Source organism: Telmatherina bonti (assembly GCF_933228915.1).
Source record: "Telmatherina bonti genome assembly, chromosome: 13".
In the NCBI taxonomy this organism is placed as follows: Eukaryota; Metazoa; Chordata; class Actinopteri; order Atheriniformes; family Telmatherinidae; genus Telmatherina; species Telmatherina bonti.
The window spans coordinates 2413341-2430914 of NC_136611.1; the positions used below are offsets into that span (position 1 = coordinate 2413341).

The following is a 17574-nucleotide window of genomic DNA, read 5'->3' on the forward strand; positions in this document are numbered from 1 at the left end:
GAGGTAGAATGTAAGATTCTCATGGTGATGAGGTGGAATGGGAGATTCTCATGGTGATGAGGTAGAACGTAAGATTCTCATGGTGATATAGTTGAATGGGAGATTCTCATGGTGATGAGGTAGAACATGAGATTATCCCAGTGATGTAGTGGAACGGGAGATTCTTATGCTGATGAGGTGGAACAGGAGATTCTCTTGGTGATGAGGTAGAATGTAAGATTCTCATGGTGGTGAGGTAGAACGTAAGATTCTCATGGTGATGAGGTGGAACAGGAGATTCTCATCATGATGAGGTAGAACGTAAGATTCTCATGGTGATGAGGTAGAACGTAAGATTCTCATGGTGATGAGGTGGAACGGGAGATTCTCATCATGATGTGGTGGAACAGGAAATTCTCTTGGTGATGAGGTAGAACGTAAGATTCTCATGGTGTAACGGGAGATTCTCATGGTGATGAGTTAGAACGTGAGATTATCCCAGTAATGTAGTGGAACGGGAGATTCTCATGGTGATGAGGTGGAACGGGAGATTCTCATGGTGATGAGGTAGAATGTGAGATTCTCATCATGATGTGGTGGAACAGGAGATTCTCTTGGTGATGAGGTGGAACGGGAGAATCTCATGGTGATGAGGTAGAATGTAAGATTCTCATGGTGATGAGGTGGAACAGGAGATTCTCATCATGATGAGGTGGAACGGGAGATTCTCATGGTGATGAGGTGGAACGGGAGATTCTCATGGTGATGAGGTGGAACGGGAGATTCTCATGGTGAGGAGGTAGAACGTAAGATTCTCATGGTGATGAGGTGGAACAGGAGATTCTCATCATGATGAGGTGGAACGGGAGATTCTCATGGTGATGAGGTGGAACGGGAGATTCTCATGGTGATGAGGTGGAACGGGAGATTCTCATGGTGATGAGGTAGAACGTAAGATTCTCATGGTGATGAGGTGGAACAGGAGATTCTCATCATGATGAGGTGGAACGGGAGATTCTCATGGTGATGAGGTGGAACGGGAGATTCTCATGGTGATGAGGTGGAACAGGAGATTCTCTTGGTGATGAGGTAGAACGTAAGATTCTCATGGTGATGAGGTGGAACAGGAGATTCTCATCATGATGAGGTGGAACGGGAGATTCTCATGGTGATGAGGTGAAACGGGAGAATCTCATGGTGATGAGATGGAACAGGAGATTCTCATGATGATGAGTTGGAACGGGAGATTCTCATGGTGATGAGGTGGAACGGGAGATTCTCTTGGTGATGAGGTGGAACGGGAGATTCTCATGGTGATGAGGTAGAATGTAAGATTCTCATGGTGATGAGGTGGAACAGGAGATTCTCATCATGATGAGGTGGAACGGGAGATTCTCATGGTGATGAGGTGGAACGGGAGATTCTCTTGGTGATGAGGTGGAACGGGAGATTCTCATGGTGAGGAGGTAGAACGTAAGATTCTCATGGTGATGAGGTGGAACAGGAGATTCTCATCATGATGAGGTGGAACGGGAGATTCTCATGGTGATGAGGTGGAACGGGAGATTCTCATGGTGATGAGGTAGAACGTAAGATTCTCATGGTGATGAGGTGGAACAGGAGATTCTCATCATGATGAGGTGGAACGGGAGATTCTCATGGTGATGAGGTGGAACGGGAGATTCTCATGGTGATGAGGTGGAACAGGAGATTCTCTTGGTGATGAGGTGGAACGGGAGATTCTCATGGTGATGAGGTGGAACGACAGATTCTCATCATGATGTGGTGGAACAGGAAATTCTCTTGGTGATGAGGTAGAACGTAAGATTCTCATGGTGTAACGGGAGATTCTCATGGTGATGAGGTAGAATGTGAGATTCTCATGGTGATGAGGTGGAACAGGAGATTCTCTTGGTGATGAGGTGGAACGGGAGATTCTCATGGTGATGAGGTGGAACGACAGATTCTCATCATGATGTGGTGGAACAGGAGATTCTCTTGGTGATGAGGTAGGACGTAAGATTCTCATGGTGTAACGGGAGATTCTCATGGTGATGAGTTAGAACGTGAGATTATCCCAGTAATGTAGTGGAACGGGAGATTCTCATGGTGATGAGGTGGAACGGGAGATTCTCATGGTGATGAGGTGGAACAGGAAATTCTCTTGGTGATGAGGTAGAACGTAAGATTCTCATGGTGATGAGGTGGAACAGGAGATTCTCATCATGATGTGGTGGAACAGGAGATTCTCTTGGTGAAGAGGTAGAACGTAAGATTCTCATGGTGATGAGGTGGAACGGGAGATTCTCATGGTGATGAGGTGGAACAGGAGATTCTCTTGGTGATGAGGTAGAACGTAAGATTCTCATGGTGATGAGGTGGAACAGGAGATTCTCATCATGATGAGGTGGAACGGGAGATTCTCATGGTGATGAGGTGGAACGGGAGATTCTCGTTGTGATGAGGTAGAACGGGAGATTCTCATGGTGATGAGGTGGAACGGGAGATTCTCATCATGATGTGGTGGAACAGGAAATTCTCTTGGTGATGAGGTAGAACGTAAGATTCTCATGGTGATGAGGTGAAACGGGAGAATCTCATGGTGATGAGATGGAACAGGAGATTCTCATGATGATGAGTTGGAACGTGAGATTCTCATGGTGATGAGGTGAAACGGGAGAATCTCATGGTGATGAGATGGAACAGAAGATTCTCATGATGATGAGTTGGAACGGAAATTCTCATGGTGATGAGGTGGAACGGGAGATTCTCATGGTGATGAGGTGGAACAGGAGCTTCTCATGGTGATGAGGTGGAACAGGAGATTCTCATGGTGATGAGGTGGAATGGGAGATTCTCATGGTGATGAAGTGGAACGGGAGATTCTCATGGTGATGTAGTGGAATGGGAGATTCTCATGGTGATGAGGTAGAACGTGAGATTATCCCAGTGATGTAGTGGAACGGGAGATTCTCATGGTGATGTGATGGAACGGGAGATTCTCCTGGTTATGAGGTAGAACGTCCGATTCTCATGGTGATGAGGTAGAACGTAAGATTCTCATGGTGATGAGGTAGAACGGGAGATTCTCATGGTGATGAGGTGGAACAGGAGATTCTCATCATGATGAGGTGGAACGTAAGATTCTCATGGTGATGAGGTGGAACGTAAGATTCTCATGGTGATGAGGTAGAACGTAAGATTCTCATGGTGATGAGGTGGAACAGGCGATTCTCATCATGATTGGGTGGAACGGGAGATTCTCATGGTGATGAGGTGAAACGGGAGAATCTCATGGTGATGAGATGGAACAGGAGATTCTCATGGTGATGAGGTGGAATGGGAGATTCTCATGGTGATGAGGTAGAACGTAAGATTCTCATGGTGATGAGGTGGAATGGGAGATTCTCATGGTGATGAGGTAGAACGTAAGATTCTCATGGTGATATAGTTGAATGGGAGATTCTCATGGTGATGAGGTAGAACATGAGATTATCCCAGTGATGTAGTGGAACGGGAGATTCTTATGGTGATGAGGTGGAACGGGAGATTCTCATGGTGATGAGGTGGAACCGGAGATTCTCCCGGTGATGAGGCGGAACGGGAGATTCTCATGGTGATGAGGTAGAACGTAAGATTCTCATGGTGATGAGGTAGAACATGAGATTATCCCAGTGATGTAGTGGAACGGGAGATTCTTATGGTGATGAGGTGGAACGGGAGATTCTCATGGTGATGAGGTGGAACCGGAGATTCTCCCGGTGATGAGGCGGAACGGGAGATTCTCATGGTGATGAGGTAGAACGTAAGATTCTCATGGTGATGAGGTGGAACAGGAGATTCTCATCATGATGAGGTGGAACGGGAGATTCTCATGGTGATGAGGTGGAACGTGAGATTCTCATGGTGATGAGGTGGAACAGGAGATTCTCTTGGTGATGAGGTGGAACGGGAGATTCTCATGGTGATGAGGTGGAACGACAGATTCTCATCATGATGTGGTGGAACAGGAAATTCTCTTGGTGATGAGGTAGAACGTAAGATTCTCATGGTGTAACGGGAGATTCTCATGGTGATGAGGTAGAATGTGAGATTCTCATCATGATGTGGTGGAACAGGAGATTCTCTTGGTGATGAGGTAGGACGTAAGATTCTCATGGTGTAACGGGAGATTCTCATGGTGATGAGTTAGAACGTGAGATTATCCCAGTAATGTAGTGGAACGGGAGATTCTCATGGTGATGAGGTGGAACGGGAGATTCTCATGGTGATGAGGTGGAACAGGAAATTCTCTTGGTGATGAGGTAGAACGTAAGATTCTCATGGTGATGAGGTGGAACAGGAGATTCTCATCATGATGTGGTGGAACAGGAGATTCTCATGGTGATGAGGTGGAACGGGAGATTCTCGTTGTGATGAGGTAGAACGGGAGATTCTCATGGTGATGAGGTGGAACGGGAGATTCTCATCATGATGTGGTGGAACAGGAAATTCTCTTGGTGATGAGGTAGAACGTAAGATTCTCATGGTGATGAGGTGAAACGGGAGAATCTCATGGTGATGAGATGGAACAGAAGATTCTCATGATGATGAGTTGGAACGGAAATTCTCATGGTGATGAGGTGGAACGGGAGATTCTCATGGTGATGAGGTGGAACAGGAGATTCTCATCATGATGTGGTGGAACAGGAGATTCTCATCATGATGTGGTGGAACAGGAGATTATCTTGGTGAAGAGGTAGAACGTAAGATTCTCATGGTGATGAGGTGGAACGGGAGATTCTCATGGTGATGAGGTGGAACAGGAGATTCTCTTGGTGATGAGGTAGAACGTAAGATTCTCATGGTGATGAGGTGGAACAGGAGATTCTCATCATGATGAGGTGGAACGGGAGATTCTCATGGTGATGAGGTGGAACGGGAGATTCTCGTTGTGATGAGGTAGAACGGGAGATTCTCATGGTGATGAGGTGGAACGGGAGATTCTCATCATGATGTGGTGGAACAGGAAATTCTCTTGGTGATGAGGTAGAACGTAAGATTCTCATGGTGATGAGATGGAACAGGAGATTCTCATGATGATGAGTTGGAACGGGAGATTCTCATGGTGATGAGGTGAAACGGGAGAATCTCATGGTGATGAGATGGAACAGGAGATTCTCATGATGATGAGTTGGAACGGGAGATTCTCATGGTGATGAGGTGAAACGGGAGAATCTCATGGTGATGAGATGGAACAGAAGATTCTCATGATGATGAGTTGGAACGGAAATTCTCATGGTGATGAGGTGGAACGGGAGATTCTCATGGTGATGAGGTGGAACAGGAGCTTCTCATGGTGATGAGGTGGAACAGGAGATTCTCATGGTGATGAGGTGGAATGGGAGATTCTCATGGTGATGAAGTGGAACGGGAGATTCTCATGGTGATGTAGTGGAATGGGAGATTCTCATGGTGATGAGGTAGAACGTGAGATTATCCCAGTGATGTAGTGGAACGGGAGATTCTCATGGTGATGTGATGGAACGGGAGATTCTCCTGGTGATGAGGTAGAACGTCCGATTCTCATGGTGATGAGGTAGAACGTCCGATTCTCATGGTGATGAGGTAGAACGTAAGATTCTCATGGTGATGAGGTGGAACAGGAGATTCTCATCATGATGAGGTGGAACAGGAGATTCTCATCATGATGAGGTGGAACGTAAGATTCTCATGGTGATGAGGTGGAACGTAAGATTCTCATGGTGATGAGGTAGAACGTAAGATTCTCATGGTGATGAGGTGGAACAGGCGATTCTCATCATGATTGGGTGGAACGGGAGATTCTCATGGTGATGAGGTGAAACGGGAGAATCTCATGGTGATGAGATGGAACAGGAGATTCTCATGGTGATGAGGTGGAATGGGAGATTCTCATGGTGATGAGGTAGAACGTAAGATTCTCATGGTGATGAGGTGGAATGGGAGATTCTCATGGTGATGAGGTAGAACGTAAGATTCTCATGGTGATATAGTTGAATGGGAGATTCTCATGGTGATGAGGTAGAACGTAAGATTCTCATGGTGATGAGGTGGAACGGGAGATTCTCATGGTGATGAGGTAGAACGTAAGATTCTCATGGTGATATAGTTGAATGGGAGATTCTCATGGTGATGAGGTAGAACATGAGATTATCCCAGTGATGTAGTGGAATGGGAGATTCTTATGGTGATGAGGTGGAACGGGAGATTCTCATGGTGATGAGGTGGAACCGGAGATTCTCCCGGTGATGAGGCGGAACGGGAGATTCTCATGGTGATGAGATGGAATGTGAGATTCTCATGTTGATGAGGTGGAACGAGAGATTCTCATGGTGATGAGGTAGAATGTGAGATTCTCATGGTGATGAGGTACAATGTAAGATTCTCATGATCAGGTGGAACGGGATATTCTGATGGTGATGAGGTGTAACGGGAGATTCTTATGGTGTAACGGGAGATTCTCATGGTGACAAGGTGGAACGTGAGATTCTCATGGTGATGAGGTTGAACAGGACATTCTCATGGTGATCAGGTGGAATGGGAGATTCTCTTGGTGATGAGGTAGAACGTAAGATTCTCATGGTGATGAGGTGGAATGGGAGATTCTCATGGTGATGAGGTAGAACGTAAGATTCTCATGGTGATGAGGTGGAACGGGAGATTCTCATGGTGATGAGGTAGAATGTGAGATTCTCATGGTGATGAGGTACAATGTAAGATTCTCATGATCAGGTGGAACGGGATATTCTGATGGTGATGAGGTGTAACGGGAGATTCTTATGGTGTAACGGGAGATTCTCATGGTGACAAGGTGGAATGTGAGATTCTCATGGTGATGAGGTTGAACAGGACATTCTCATGGTGATTAGGTGGAACGGGAGATTCTCATGGTGATGAGGTAGAACGTAAGATTCTCATGGTGATGAGGTGGAATGGGAGATTCTCATGGTGATGAGGTAGAACGTAAGATTCTCATGGTGATGAGGTGGAACGGGAGATTCTCATGGTGATGTAGTGGAATGGGAGATTCTCACGGTGATGTGATGGAACAGGAGATTCTCATGGTGATGAGGTAGAATGTGAGATTCGCATCATGATGTGGTGGAACATTAGATTGTCTTCGTGATGAGGTAGAACGTAAGATTCTCATGGTGATGAGGTGGAACAGGAGATCCTCATCATGATGAGGTGGAACGGGAGATTCTCATGGTGATGAGGTAGAACGTAAGATTCTCATGGTGATGAGGTAGAACGTAAGATTCTCATCATGATGAGGTGGAACGGGAGATTCTCATGGTGATGAGGTGGAACAGGAGATCCTCATCATGATGAGGTGGAACGGGAGATTCTCTTGGTGATGAGGTGGAACGGGAGATTCTCATTGTGATGAGGTAGAACGGGAGATTATCCCAGTGACGTAGTGGAACGGGAGATTCTCATGGTGATGTGATGGAACAGGAGATCCTCATCATGATGAGGTGGAACGGGAGATTCTCTTGGTGATGAGGTGGAATGTGAGATTATCCCAGTGACGTAGTGGAACGGGAGATTCTCATGGTGATGAGGTAGAACGTGAGATTATCCCAGTGACGTAGTGGAACAGGAGATTCTCATGGTGATTAGGTAGAATGTGAGATTCGCATCATGATGTGGTGGAACATTAGATTGTCTTCGTGATGAGGTAGAACGTAAGATTCTCATGGTGATGAGGTGGAACAGGAGATTCTCATGGTGATGAGGTAGAATGTGAGATTCTCATCATGATGTGGTGGAACAGGAGATTCTCTTGGTGATGAGGTAGAACGTAAGATTCTCATGGTGATGAGGTAGAACGTAAGATTCTCATGGTGATGAGGTGGAACGGGAGATTCTCATCATGATGAGGTAGAACGTAAGATTCTCATGGTGATGAGGTAAACATGAGATTATCCCAGTGATGTAGTGGAACGGGAGATTCTCATGGTGATGGAACGGGAGATTCTCATCATGATGAGGTGGAACGGGAGATTTTCTCATGTTGATGAGGTGGAACGAGAGATTCTCATGGTGATGAGGTGGAACGGGAGATTCTCATGGTGATGAGGTGGAACGGAATATTCTCATGGTGATGGAACGGGAGATTCTCATCATGATGAGGTGGAACGGGAGATTCTCATGGTGATGAGGTGGAACAGGAGATTCTCATGGTGATGAGGTGGAACTAATCTTAGTTTTTGATTTTTTTTCTGCAGTTCCTTTAATTTGGACATTTTTTGCGTTAAAACCATTGAAATGATTTTTCTGTATAGTTATTATTGGGGCCTACGTCGGACATTCATGTCCAGGAATCCAGCCTTGGCCTGAGCATCGGAGAGTTGCTTCATCTGCCCTTTCTCCTTTTCTGTGTTCTCTGCAGAAGTTGTCAGATGCCTTTAGAGTAACTATGGAGTTGGAAGGTCACTGATGCTGCCTGGTGGGGCCATGCGGGGGCCGTGTCAGTGTTTAAAGGTCACCGTCTACGGCTGAGAGGAGGCAGGAGGGCGTTTAGAGACCGCGGACCTCCAGGCGAGGTTTGGACCATTCAGAGAGCTTTTCATCCATCAGCGTGGGCAGATGAGATGAGTTGTGATCAAAGTCAAGACCTCTGAAGTCTGTTCTGAGAAGCTCTCATCACTTTGTACTTTACCTGAACCTCATGCTGTCTGGATGAAATCATCACATCAAGCCGAAAGAGCTTCGAACTGGTTTCTGAGAAGCTGATCCTGGATTCAGCCTGGAGGTTTTTACACTGTCCATTCGCTCCTGTCATGGGTGGAGAAGTGGGTCGGGATGGGTCCAATCAATGTCCATCGTTGCTATTGGTCCCACCTTTTAGCTGTTCTGATTGGTTCTGCTCCTTTATTCCTCGTCAACGTGTTTCTCTGCCTTTGTCTGCCTCTGACTACGGCTAACTAGTAGTGGTGTTCATGGTGGTGAACTAGTAGTGGTGTTCATAGTGGTGTTCATGGTGGTGAACTAGTAGTGGTGTTCATGGTGGTTGTGTTGATAGTCAGAAACTTCAGAGTAAAGGTCTCTTTGGACGCTGTGACGGGGGGTCATGGATGTTTAGTTTTTTGATGATTTCTGCCGTGTGGCTGATGGTCATGGCAGATCTTGGTGGTTTCCTGTTGTGTTACACGATGTATTGATGTTGTCATGACAACGGATGCAGCGCCTTCATTTGAACTTGGACATCAACGCAGCTTGGAACCGACTCTCTGTGTCGTCGTGTTTTTGTGGTCTTTAGTTCCAGTTTCCTGTTTTATTTTGTAGTTTTTTTTCCTTGTGTTTTGATGCCGCTTCCTCTTCCTGTTCATTCGTTCCCTGCTTTCATTTCGTCCATGCCGTCCACCGGTCTTCTTGTGTTTTCTGTGTCTATAAACTACTGGCTTTTAGTTTTCATTTGCTGCTTCTCCTCCGTTGTTCCTCAGACGAGTCTCTCTGCATCTCCGTTCGACATTTGGCTCTCTGCAAACCGAAACCCTTTGAGATGAATCTGGTTGTTTCCAGTGAGTCCAAACTGTTTGCAGAGAATCTAAACGTGTGTGTGTGTGTTCATGTTTTCTCCCAGAACAACACACACATGGATTTACTGCAGACAGATAATGTAGAAAAAGACAAGGCTTTCCACACACTGGCAGACGTATGCGAACACACAGGAAGGCAGGCAGACCTCCTCTGCAATGCAGGATGGAGCTTCTCCTCCAATCACTGAGCAGCTGGGTGAAGCGTCCATCCCTCGCTCTCTCATCTCGTCTCCCTCCCCCTCCTCTCCTTCTCCCCCGTCTACCTCGTCTCCTGCATCTTGTTTCCCACTCAGCTTGTTTGTAACGGGAATGACATCAGCCTCGCTGTTGCGTCGGGAAAATCCGATGATGTTCTTAACCGTAACGAATGAGTCAGAGAGGAAAACAACATGAACCGTAACGAGGATCCGGATCAGCCTCGCCTTTATTGGCTGCTGGTCCACATTCATTTATTTAGCTTTTCGTTTCTTTTCCTTTGATCATTTTGGTCCTTTTTTCTTTCATTCATTTTTTTCTCTTTTAGTTTTTTTTTTTATTTCTTTTTATTTCATGTCTTTGTTTTATTTTTAATGTGGCTTATTTTCTTATCATTTCCTTTTTCTGTATTATTTTTCTTTTAGCTTAAACATATTTATAAATTTATTTAAAAATTTACTTTTTCTTTTTATGAAGACATAATCTTTGTTTTTTCTTTTGCTCTTTTTTCCTTTTAACTTTTCAATGTCTTTGACTCATATTTTATTTTTTTTTTCTTTTATTTACTTATTTTATTTTTTCAGTCTTATTGTATTTTTTCTTTTTCTTTGGTCTTTTTTTAATTTTCAATTTTATGTATTCATTTATTTATACAATTAAATTAATATATTTATTCATTGAGTATTTATTTTCCTAATTTATTTGCATTTTCTATTTCCTTATTTTGTAATAAAATTATAAAATTTGAATATACTTTTTCCCTTTATTTTCTCTGTCTTTTCTTTAAAAAAAAAAAATTCTATTGATTTATTTTCTTATTTATTTTATTTTTACTGATGATCTTTTTCTTTAATTTAGATATAAAAGGATGATAAAAGTTTCTTCTGGTTTTTTCTGCTCTCAAACTGCCAACTTCAGGACCTTGAAGGATGCAGATGAAGCAGCAGCATCTTATGTGGGAATGAAAACATGAATCCAGATTGATCCAGATCTGGGTGGGAAAATGAAAGGACGAAAGCCGTCTGCGTCTGTTGCTCTCAGTTTCTCAAACCGTGTGGTTTCTGCAGGGAGTTTGCGAAGGAGAGGGAGCGTGTGGAGAAGAGACAAGAATTCCTGAAGCTCCGCCGACAACAGCAAATAGAACGAGAGCTGATGGGTTACCTGGAGTGGATCTGCAAAGCGGGTCAGAACTTCCAGTCCAGTTGAATTCCATGAAATAGACACAAATGGTCCCATTGTGATTCAACTAGAGTTTCTGTTGCAGAGGAGGTGATGCTGGCTGAGGAAGACCAGAATGCAGAGGAGAAGTCTCCGGATGGAGCGTGGTACAAACGGAAGCAACACAACTCTGGTGAGGAACCTGGCCGTGTATGCATGATGTAAAACTGCCCCCTTCACTCATCCAAGCCCAGTCTGAGGGCTGAAAACATACCATGGAGTGACGGCGGCTGCAGTAGCTCCATGACAACAGTAAGACTGGCCGCTGCCTCTGCTCTGGTCCTCTCCTGACGACGAAGCTCCCAGTTCGCAAACCTGAAAGTTTATTTCTTAATCAGCATTTTAGCCATTTTACATCGAGGTTTGACTTGTCGTCATGGCAACTAAGGCTTGTGCCATTGCCATGGCGAGGGAACTCATCGCCATGGAAACTGAACCTGGACATTTGTTGTTTTCGTAGCTGTATCACCTTGTTGAAGACGGCAGTCGCGGCTTGTTAACGACTTTGTGTTGGGAGGCAAGCTGCGGTCAGATGGTCAGGAGTCAGGGCTACGGTTGGGGTTGGGGAGTTTGTCATGAAACTTTACTTGCACTGGCCAGCTGACTGGACAAGATAGAGGACAAAGGGGAAACGACTTCCCGCCAGGAGGGCAGGGTTCGATCCCCGGCCTTGCATCCAAAGTGCTGTGTGCCAGGACTGTAGGAGGGCAAGACATTTTGAGAATTAGTAAAATAAGTGCGAAGACCATAAATAATCACACTAAAAACAAGTTTAATTAAAAAAAAAACAAAAAAAACAATTAAGAATAAGTGCTTTATTTGAAATAAAATAGAGGAAAAAAATGGTCAGGGTTTCTGTTGGGGTTGGGTCAGGGTCAGTCGGTGCTCCGGTTTCTCCACCTTGTCTTACAGGAAGCTCTCTGTCTGATATCTGCCTGCCAGATGCCGGCTGGTTGGGTCTTAGTCTCCTGCGGTGTATTGACCTTGTCGTCGTTTAATGCTCAGCCTTTCCTGTAGATGGTCTCCAGTCGAAGCCTGGCGGCTGAAACGGTCTTTAACTTTACCTACAGGTGACTGTAGGTGTTCCCCTGATTCTCAGCTGTTTTCCTGGTTTCCACTCTCTTCCAGTTTGTGGTGTCATTGTGGTTTTCTGCTGCTGGTGTTGGAGAACAATCCCAACATCTGACTAATAAATAATATTCATTTCTGTCTGAGAGCTGCGTTTCACAGCATATTAAAACAAGCTGCGTCTCAGCAGATATTAGCATGTCTGCCACCAAGCAGCAGCTTCGCATCGGGACGTCTCTGATCCAGATCACTTCTACCAGCATCCCCCCTGAGGTGTGTGTGTGTGTGTGTGTGCTTACACACTCCATACTGGTTCTCACCTGCAGAGTAACTCCACAGTGACGGAGGATGTCGGGTGGAAGCTAATGAGATGAGGATGAAGTGTAGAGAGGGAGGCAGGGGGAAACACTCGGCACCGTTTAGAGAACATCGACTGCTTCTCCATGATATCTGGTGAAGTTATTGGACTGGAAAGACTGGGACCCACTGGAAGAATCCCAGTAAAGTAGGACAGGCCAGTTCCCAGTTTTCCCACATGGAAACACAGAGATGCATCCCGTTCCCAACCTGTTGGTGGAAATGAGGCTTATGACTGAGATCTGGTCACTGTGGACACCATTGGACGCCATTGGACGACAGCGACGTTGTCATGGTGATGGTGTGGGCTGTGTGACATCATCACCCTGCACAGGGCTCAGAAAGGGAGGGACATGGAAGGAGATCCCACCGGCAGGATGGATCCACGTTGCTTCCAGCAGATTCTGGTCTGACCATCTGAATGTGGAAATCATCACACCAGTGTTTCCATCCTCTCTGTTCCAGTTCTGGTGAGTCGGAGCCTCGGTTCACTGCTCCCAGTGGGCAGGAGGAGACCCGGGTCTGGTCTTCTTGGTTGGAACAAGAACTTATTGGGCTTCCTGTTGCCTTTCTATCATCTCCAACCAGTCAAGCCCCTTAAATCTCCTTTCTTCCTCATCCTGATGCCCAGTTTGACCCTTGCCATGTCTGAGTGCCTGAATGCTGCATTGTGATTGGCTGGTTGGAAGCTGGGTGAACGTTACGCGTCTGGTACAAACGGTTGCTGAAACTTCTGTGGTTGCAGGAGGAAAAGGTTTAAATGCTGGATTTTCTTTTCGCAGTGCTGAAAAGGACCAAGAAGAGTAAGAATGACATCATCAGTGCAGAGGAAGGGGAGGACCACTTCACCGACATCTCCTCTGTTGGTGAGGACGCTGCATGAGAAACACAGACTGCATGAAACGGCCGTGGAGATGCTGAGATGTGGTCGATCTCTGGGTGCTTCAGGATCAGCAGGAAGGGATTAAACCCCTGAAGTTCTCCTCAACCAGTTTTCCCCTTCTGTCCTGTCGTACTGGACACTTTGTCTCCGTAGTACACATAAACTTCCACTTTCTAATTCTGTCGCTCTGTTTAGAAAGTCTCTGAAGCTTCTGTCCCGTTAATTAGAACATGATGAAATTATCATGTATTCAGTAAATGTCTCAGCGAGCAGGAGAGTCGTTTCATGTCCTGTTTTACGTAAAACACAAACTGTTTCATTACATGTGGAAATGCACGAAATCTGAATATTGCAACAAGAAACAGTCATAGTATTTTATTTTTTTTAACCTGTCCTGTCCAGCATCTCAGCAGACAGAACAACAATCTGCGTGCCGTATTTTTGCCAGACAGATTTGCTCTGTCAAGGGAGACATCTCATGTAAATAGCTGCCCTTGATAATCTGAATATTTTTATTATAATTTTTTTTTTTTTTTTTCCTTTTTCCATTTTGCAATCATCGTCAGTCTTGATATGGCCGAGCTGGACCTGGCAGGGAAAGAGGAAATGAAAGGAGGAAAAAGAGAGAGAGAGAAAAGAAAGGCGTGTCTAAGCTGCTAAAGTTACAGTATTTGCAAAATATAAATTACTGAAAAAATACAACAAGACATAAGTAGGATAGTGACGATATTCAAAAACAGACAAAAAAAATGAAAAATAAAAGTAAAAAAAGAAAATGAATGAATAAAATAACAATTCCAATACCAACCGTTATTAAACATACCTACAGAGAGTCATCAGCAACATTTAGTAGGAAGCAGATGGGAAGATGAGCGCATGTGGGCGTGCACGTGTGAGTGTGCAACCTGTGATCATGCAATCAAAGATCAGCTGAGTGCTTGTAGGGGAGCACGACCACGACCCGAGGTGTAGAGGAGGAAGCCAAGGCCCCCAGGGCCCGGCAAGCCCACCGCGCACAGAGCCCGGGCAGGCAAAGCAGAGAGAGCCTCCGTCCCCCGAGCCCAGAGCAGTGGAAGCCTCCAGGCAGGTGCCACGAGGCAGGGGGGGGGGGTGGCCGTGGGGGAGTGGGACCAGCTGCTGCCAGACCCCCCCTCCCCAGCATTCCCTTGTTTATGTGAGTGTCTGTGTGTGTGTGTTAAGTGTGTGTGCTGCTTGTGTAAATGTAATAGTGTCTAAGTTGTGAGTAAAATCGAGGGGAGAAAGACCCCAATGGGAGGGGATGGGCAAGGGCTGTAGCTCCTGTCCCCCCCCCCATGGCCAAGGCGCCTGTCCCCTCCAAACCGACTTCACCCCCCCACCGTGCCCTATATGCTGTATGTATGATGTCGGGTGGCGGAAGAGGAGGGGCACAACCAGGGGAGAAAAACTCCTCCCCAACAATTACTCAATCATAGGATTAATAAAACATTCTCATGTATTCTGGGTCACTCTGGGAAAAATCATCACATTTTAGGCTTAAAGAATTAACTTTTGGGACATTTTTAGTTCCGTCAAAATGGGTTGAATTTCATGCAAATTAAAGTTTAGCGTGAAGGAACATGCTTAACAAAGTACAAGTTAAACCCGGCTAGCTAAACATGTTTGGAGGTAAATCTGATATCATTTCAGCTAAAGTTGGTCAGATCCCTGCTGAGACCGTGAAGCGGCGTTAACCACAAGATGTTCAGGCTGTTTTCCGAGTCCGCTTCGCAAGGACTTGGGGTTAAAACTCGTCCGGTTTCGGTGAAGCCTCAGATTCCGACTCTGCGTCTTTATCGCCGCCTTGTTTTGCTCCAACTGCTCCCCCAGGGTCGTCATTCACTCGGACCAGCGTGAAGAGCAAGAACGAGAGCTCCTCTTACTTCCGGAGGAAAGAGAAGAGGATTCGCTTCACCATCCGCCGTCTGGTCAAGTCGCAGAGCTTCTACTGGACTGTGTTGTGTCTGGTAGGCCTCAACACGCTGTGCGTGGCCATTGTGCACTACGACCAGCCCGAGTGGCTCACGTACGCTCTGTGTGAGTACCAGTGTGACCTGCATTTACATCCTACGTGCTGGCAACTTGTTCACATGTGCTTCTTTATGTCTTTCTCTCTGGCAGATCTGGCAGAGTTTGTTTTCTTGGGCTTGTTCTTGGCCGAGATGTCCATGAAGATGTATGGCCTCGGACCCCAGAACTACTTCCACTCTTCTTTCAACTGTTTTGACTTTGGGGTGAGTTGTGTGAGGAGCATCTGCGAGGAACCCCGTGGACCTCAGATGGTTTGAGTAAAACCAGTTATTATGAAAAGATTTATCCTAATGTGTACATTAACATAATGTTTAGTTTGCATTTGATGCAGGAAGTGAAAAAAAAACCACGATTCGAAGGCAGAAAATAAAAAACTAAACAAAAAAACACCTCCTCTTCTATTGGTTAAAAATGCACCGCATCAACCAATCAGAAAATTATGATAATTATTTGTTGCTGAGGAAGTTCTGAGAAGTATTTTAATGAAAATCCTCCAACGGCAGATTGAAGTGCTGCCCCTGGTGGACAGGAGGACAAACACACCCTGGAAATGTCCAGCATGTGAAATCCTCGCCGTCTTTCAGTGGACAAGAATTTGTATTTTTTCTAGATAATTTATGCGGCATCTCTCGGTGAAACCTGATGGTCAGATGGCCAAAAACTCCAGAGACTTATCTGTGTTTTCATGTAAATAGTTGTTTTCTTTAGCGAACTTCGTACACGCTGAATCAGGAACCTTCCAACTGCAGTATTTATCAGGCTGTCTTCATAGGTCATCATTGGCAGTATTTTTGAGGTAATCTGGGCCTCCATCAAACCCGGAGCCTCATTTGGGATCAGCGTCCTCCGAGCTCTACGACTTCTCAGGATCTTCAAAGTCACCAAGTGAGTCTGGAATAATCTGGATGTTTTACTGCTCGGACGTCTGGCTGGACGCATCGAGCTTTCACGTATGTCTGTGTAGGTACTGGAACTCTTTGAGGAACCTGGTGGTGTCCTTGCTCAACTCCATGAAGTCCATCATCAGCTTGTTGTTCCTGCTCTTCCTCTTCATCGTGGTCTTTGCTTTGCTGGGCATGCAGCTGTTCGGGGGCCAGTGAGTAATTGAGCTTTCCCAAACGCCTCCCTCTCTGCGCTTCTGGCATTTACAACTAAAAGTAAAAAACAGGTTTTCAAATCCAGGTTTCCCCGCTACGACAGAAGTGATCAGGTCCTGTCTAGGTCTCCTTTCACTCAGACCAGTTCGCCAGCACACTGACCCCAGTTCCCCCTAAACCAGTGCAGATTTACATTTCAGTTTGATGAGGAGGGGCATCACAACTTTCTGTAGTGGCTGAAAAAAATACTTTAAAAAAATGTAAAATGTAAATCCACTTTTACATTTATTTTAGTTCAAATATGAAAAAGTAAATTGTCAAGATGTTGCACTGAATACATAATCCTTTTAGAAAACATGAACTCCTGAAATTTATGGGGAAAAATAAACAATATTCGGCCTCTGTTACTCATTAGTAGGCTAATTTGAGATCTTTACTATATATTTGAATTAAAAAAATATTATTATGCATATTTTATAAAAATAAGTCAACTTGTTTTAGAATAAAGTGTTATCTGGTGTGCAAATAAACTAAATTCTACATTTTACATGTAAAGAAAGCAAATGGTAATAAATATAGTGTAATATTGAAAACGTGATTAAGTTTAAACCCTTAACATCTTAACATAATTATCATTAAATAAGAAGGAAGCCAGACGAGCCGATCTTGTTCAACTTGCAAGGAGGCTCATCTCAGAAGCCTGAGCTTCAAAAAATCCCCATGCCATTTATTGAAAGATACCACGTGACATTCATACAAGTTGATACAATTCAATGTGTGTGTGTGTGGGTGTTTGCTTGGTTCAAAAGTCCAATGCGTATGTCCTGATAGGACAATGCGTATGTGTGCTCCTCTTAAATGTAGCGTATTATCATTAACGTTAACCTGGGATCCAATGTCTGAGCGACAGTGGGTGTTTTTAATTATTAATTCCCTGTGTCCTTAGACAAGCGGACGATCTCGGGGCACCATCCAGCCCTAAATTTGTTATACGGTCAGACAGGGAATACCGTAATATGACAATGATATTTGTCTAATAACAGATAATCAGTCTCAGAATACGCTTACTGTAAGTTCTCGTCAGAGGGAACAAATCACTTCCTGAATGATCGATCACGCTGCCACGACTTCTTAAAATATAACACACTTTATTAAAAACCAC

At 45.0% G+C, this 17574-nt stretch overlaps 1 protein-coding gene across 1 annotated transcript in view; it reads left to right on the forward strand.

Moving 5' to 3' along the window:
* The window catches only part of cacna1ba (calcium channel, voltage-dependent, N type, alpha 1B subunit, a), a gene marked incomplete at both ends in the record, with an annotated part of 173010 nt that overhangs the window by 41902 nt on the left and 113534 nt on the right, over positions 1 to 17574 (forward strand). Inside the window, 7 exons of the mRNA XM_079251176.1 lie at positions 10808 to 10923; positions 11005 to 11091; positions 13166 to 13249; positions 15055 to 15321; positions 15406 to 15518; positions 16088 to 16200; positions 16280 to 16411. Of these exons, the coding sequence (XP_079107302.1) occupies positions 10808 to 10923; positions 11005 to 11091; positions 13166 to 13249; positions 15055 to 15321; positions 15406 to 15518; positions 16088 to 16200; positions 16280 to 16411 (912 nt within the window). The remainder of the gene's footprint in view (positions 1 to 10807; positions 10924 to 11004; positions 11092 to 13165; positions 13250 to 15054; positions 15322 to 15405; positions 15519 to 16087; positions 16201 to 16279; positions 16412 to 17574) is intronic.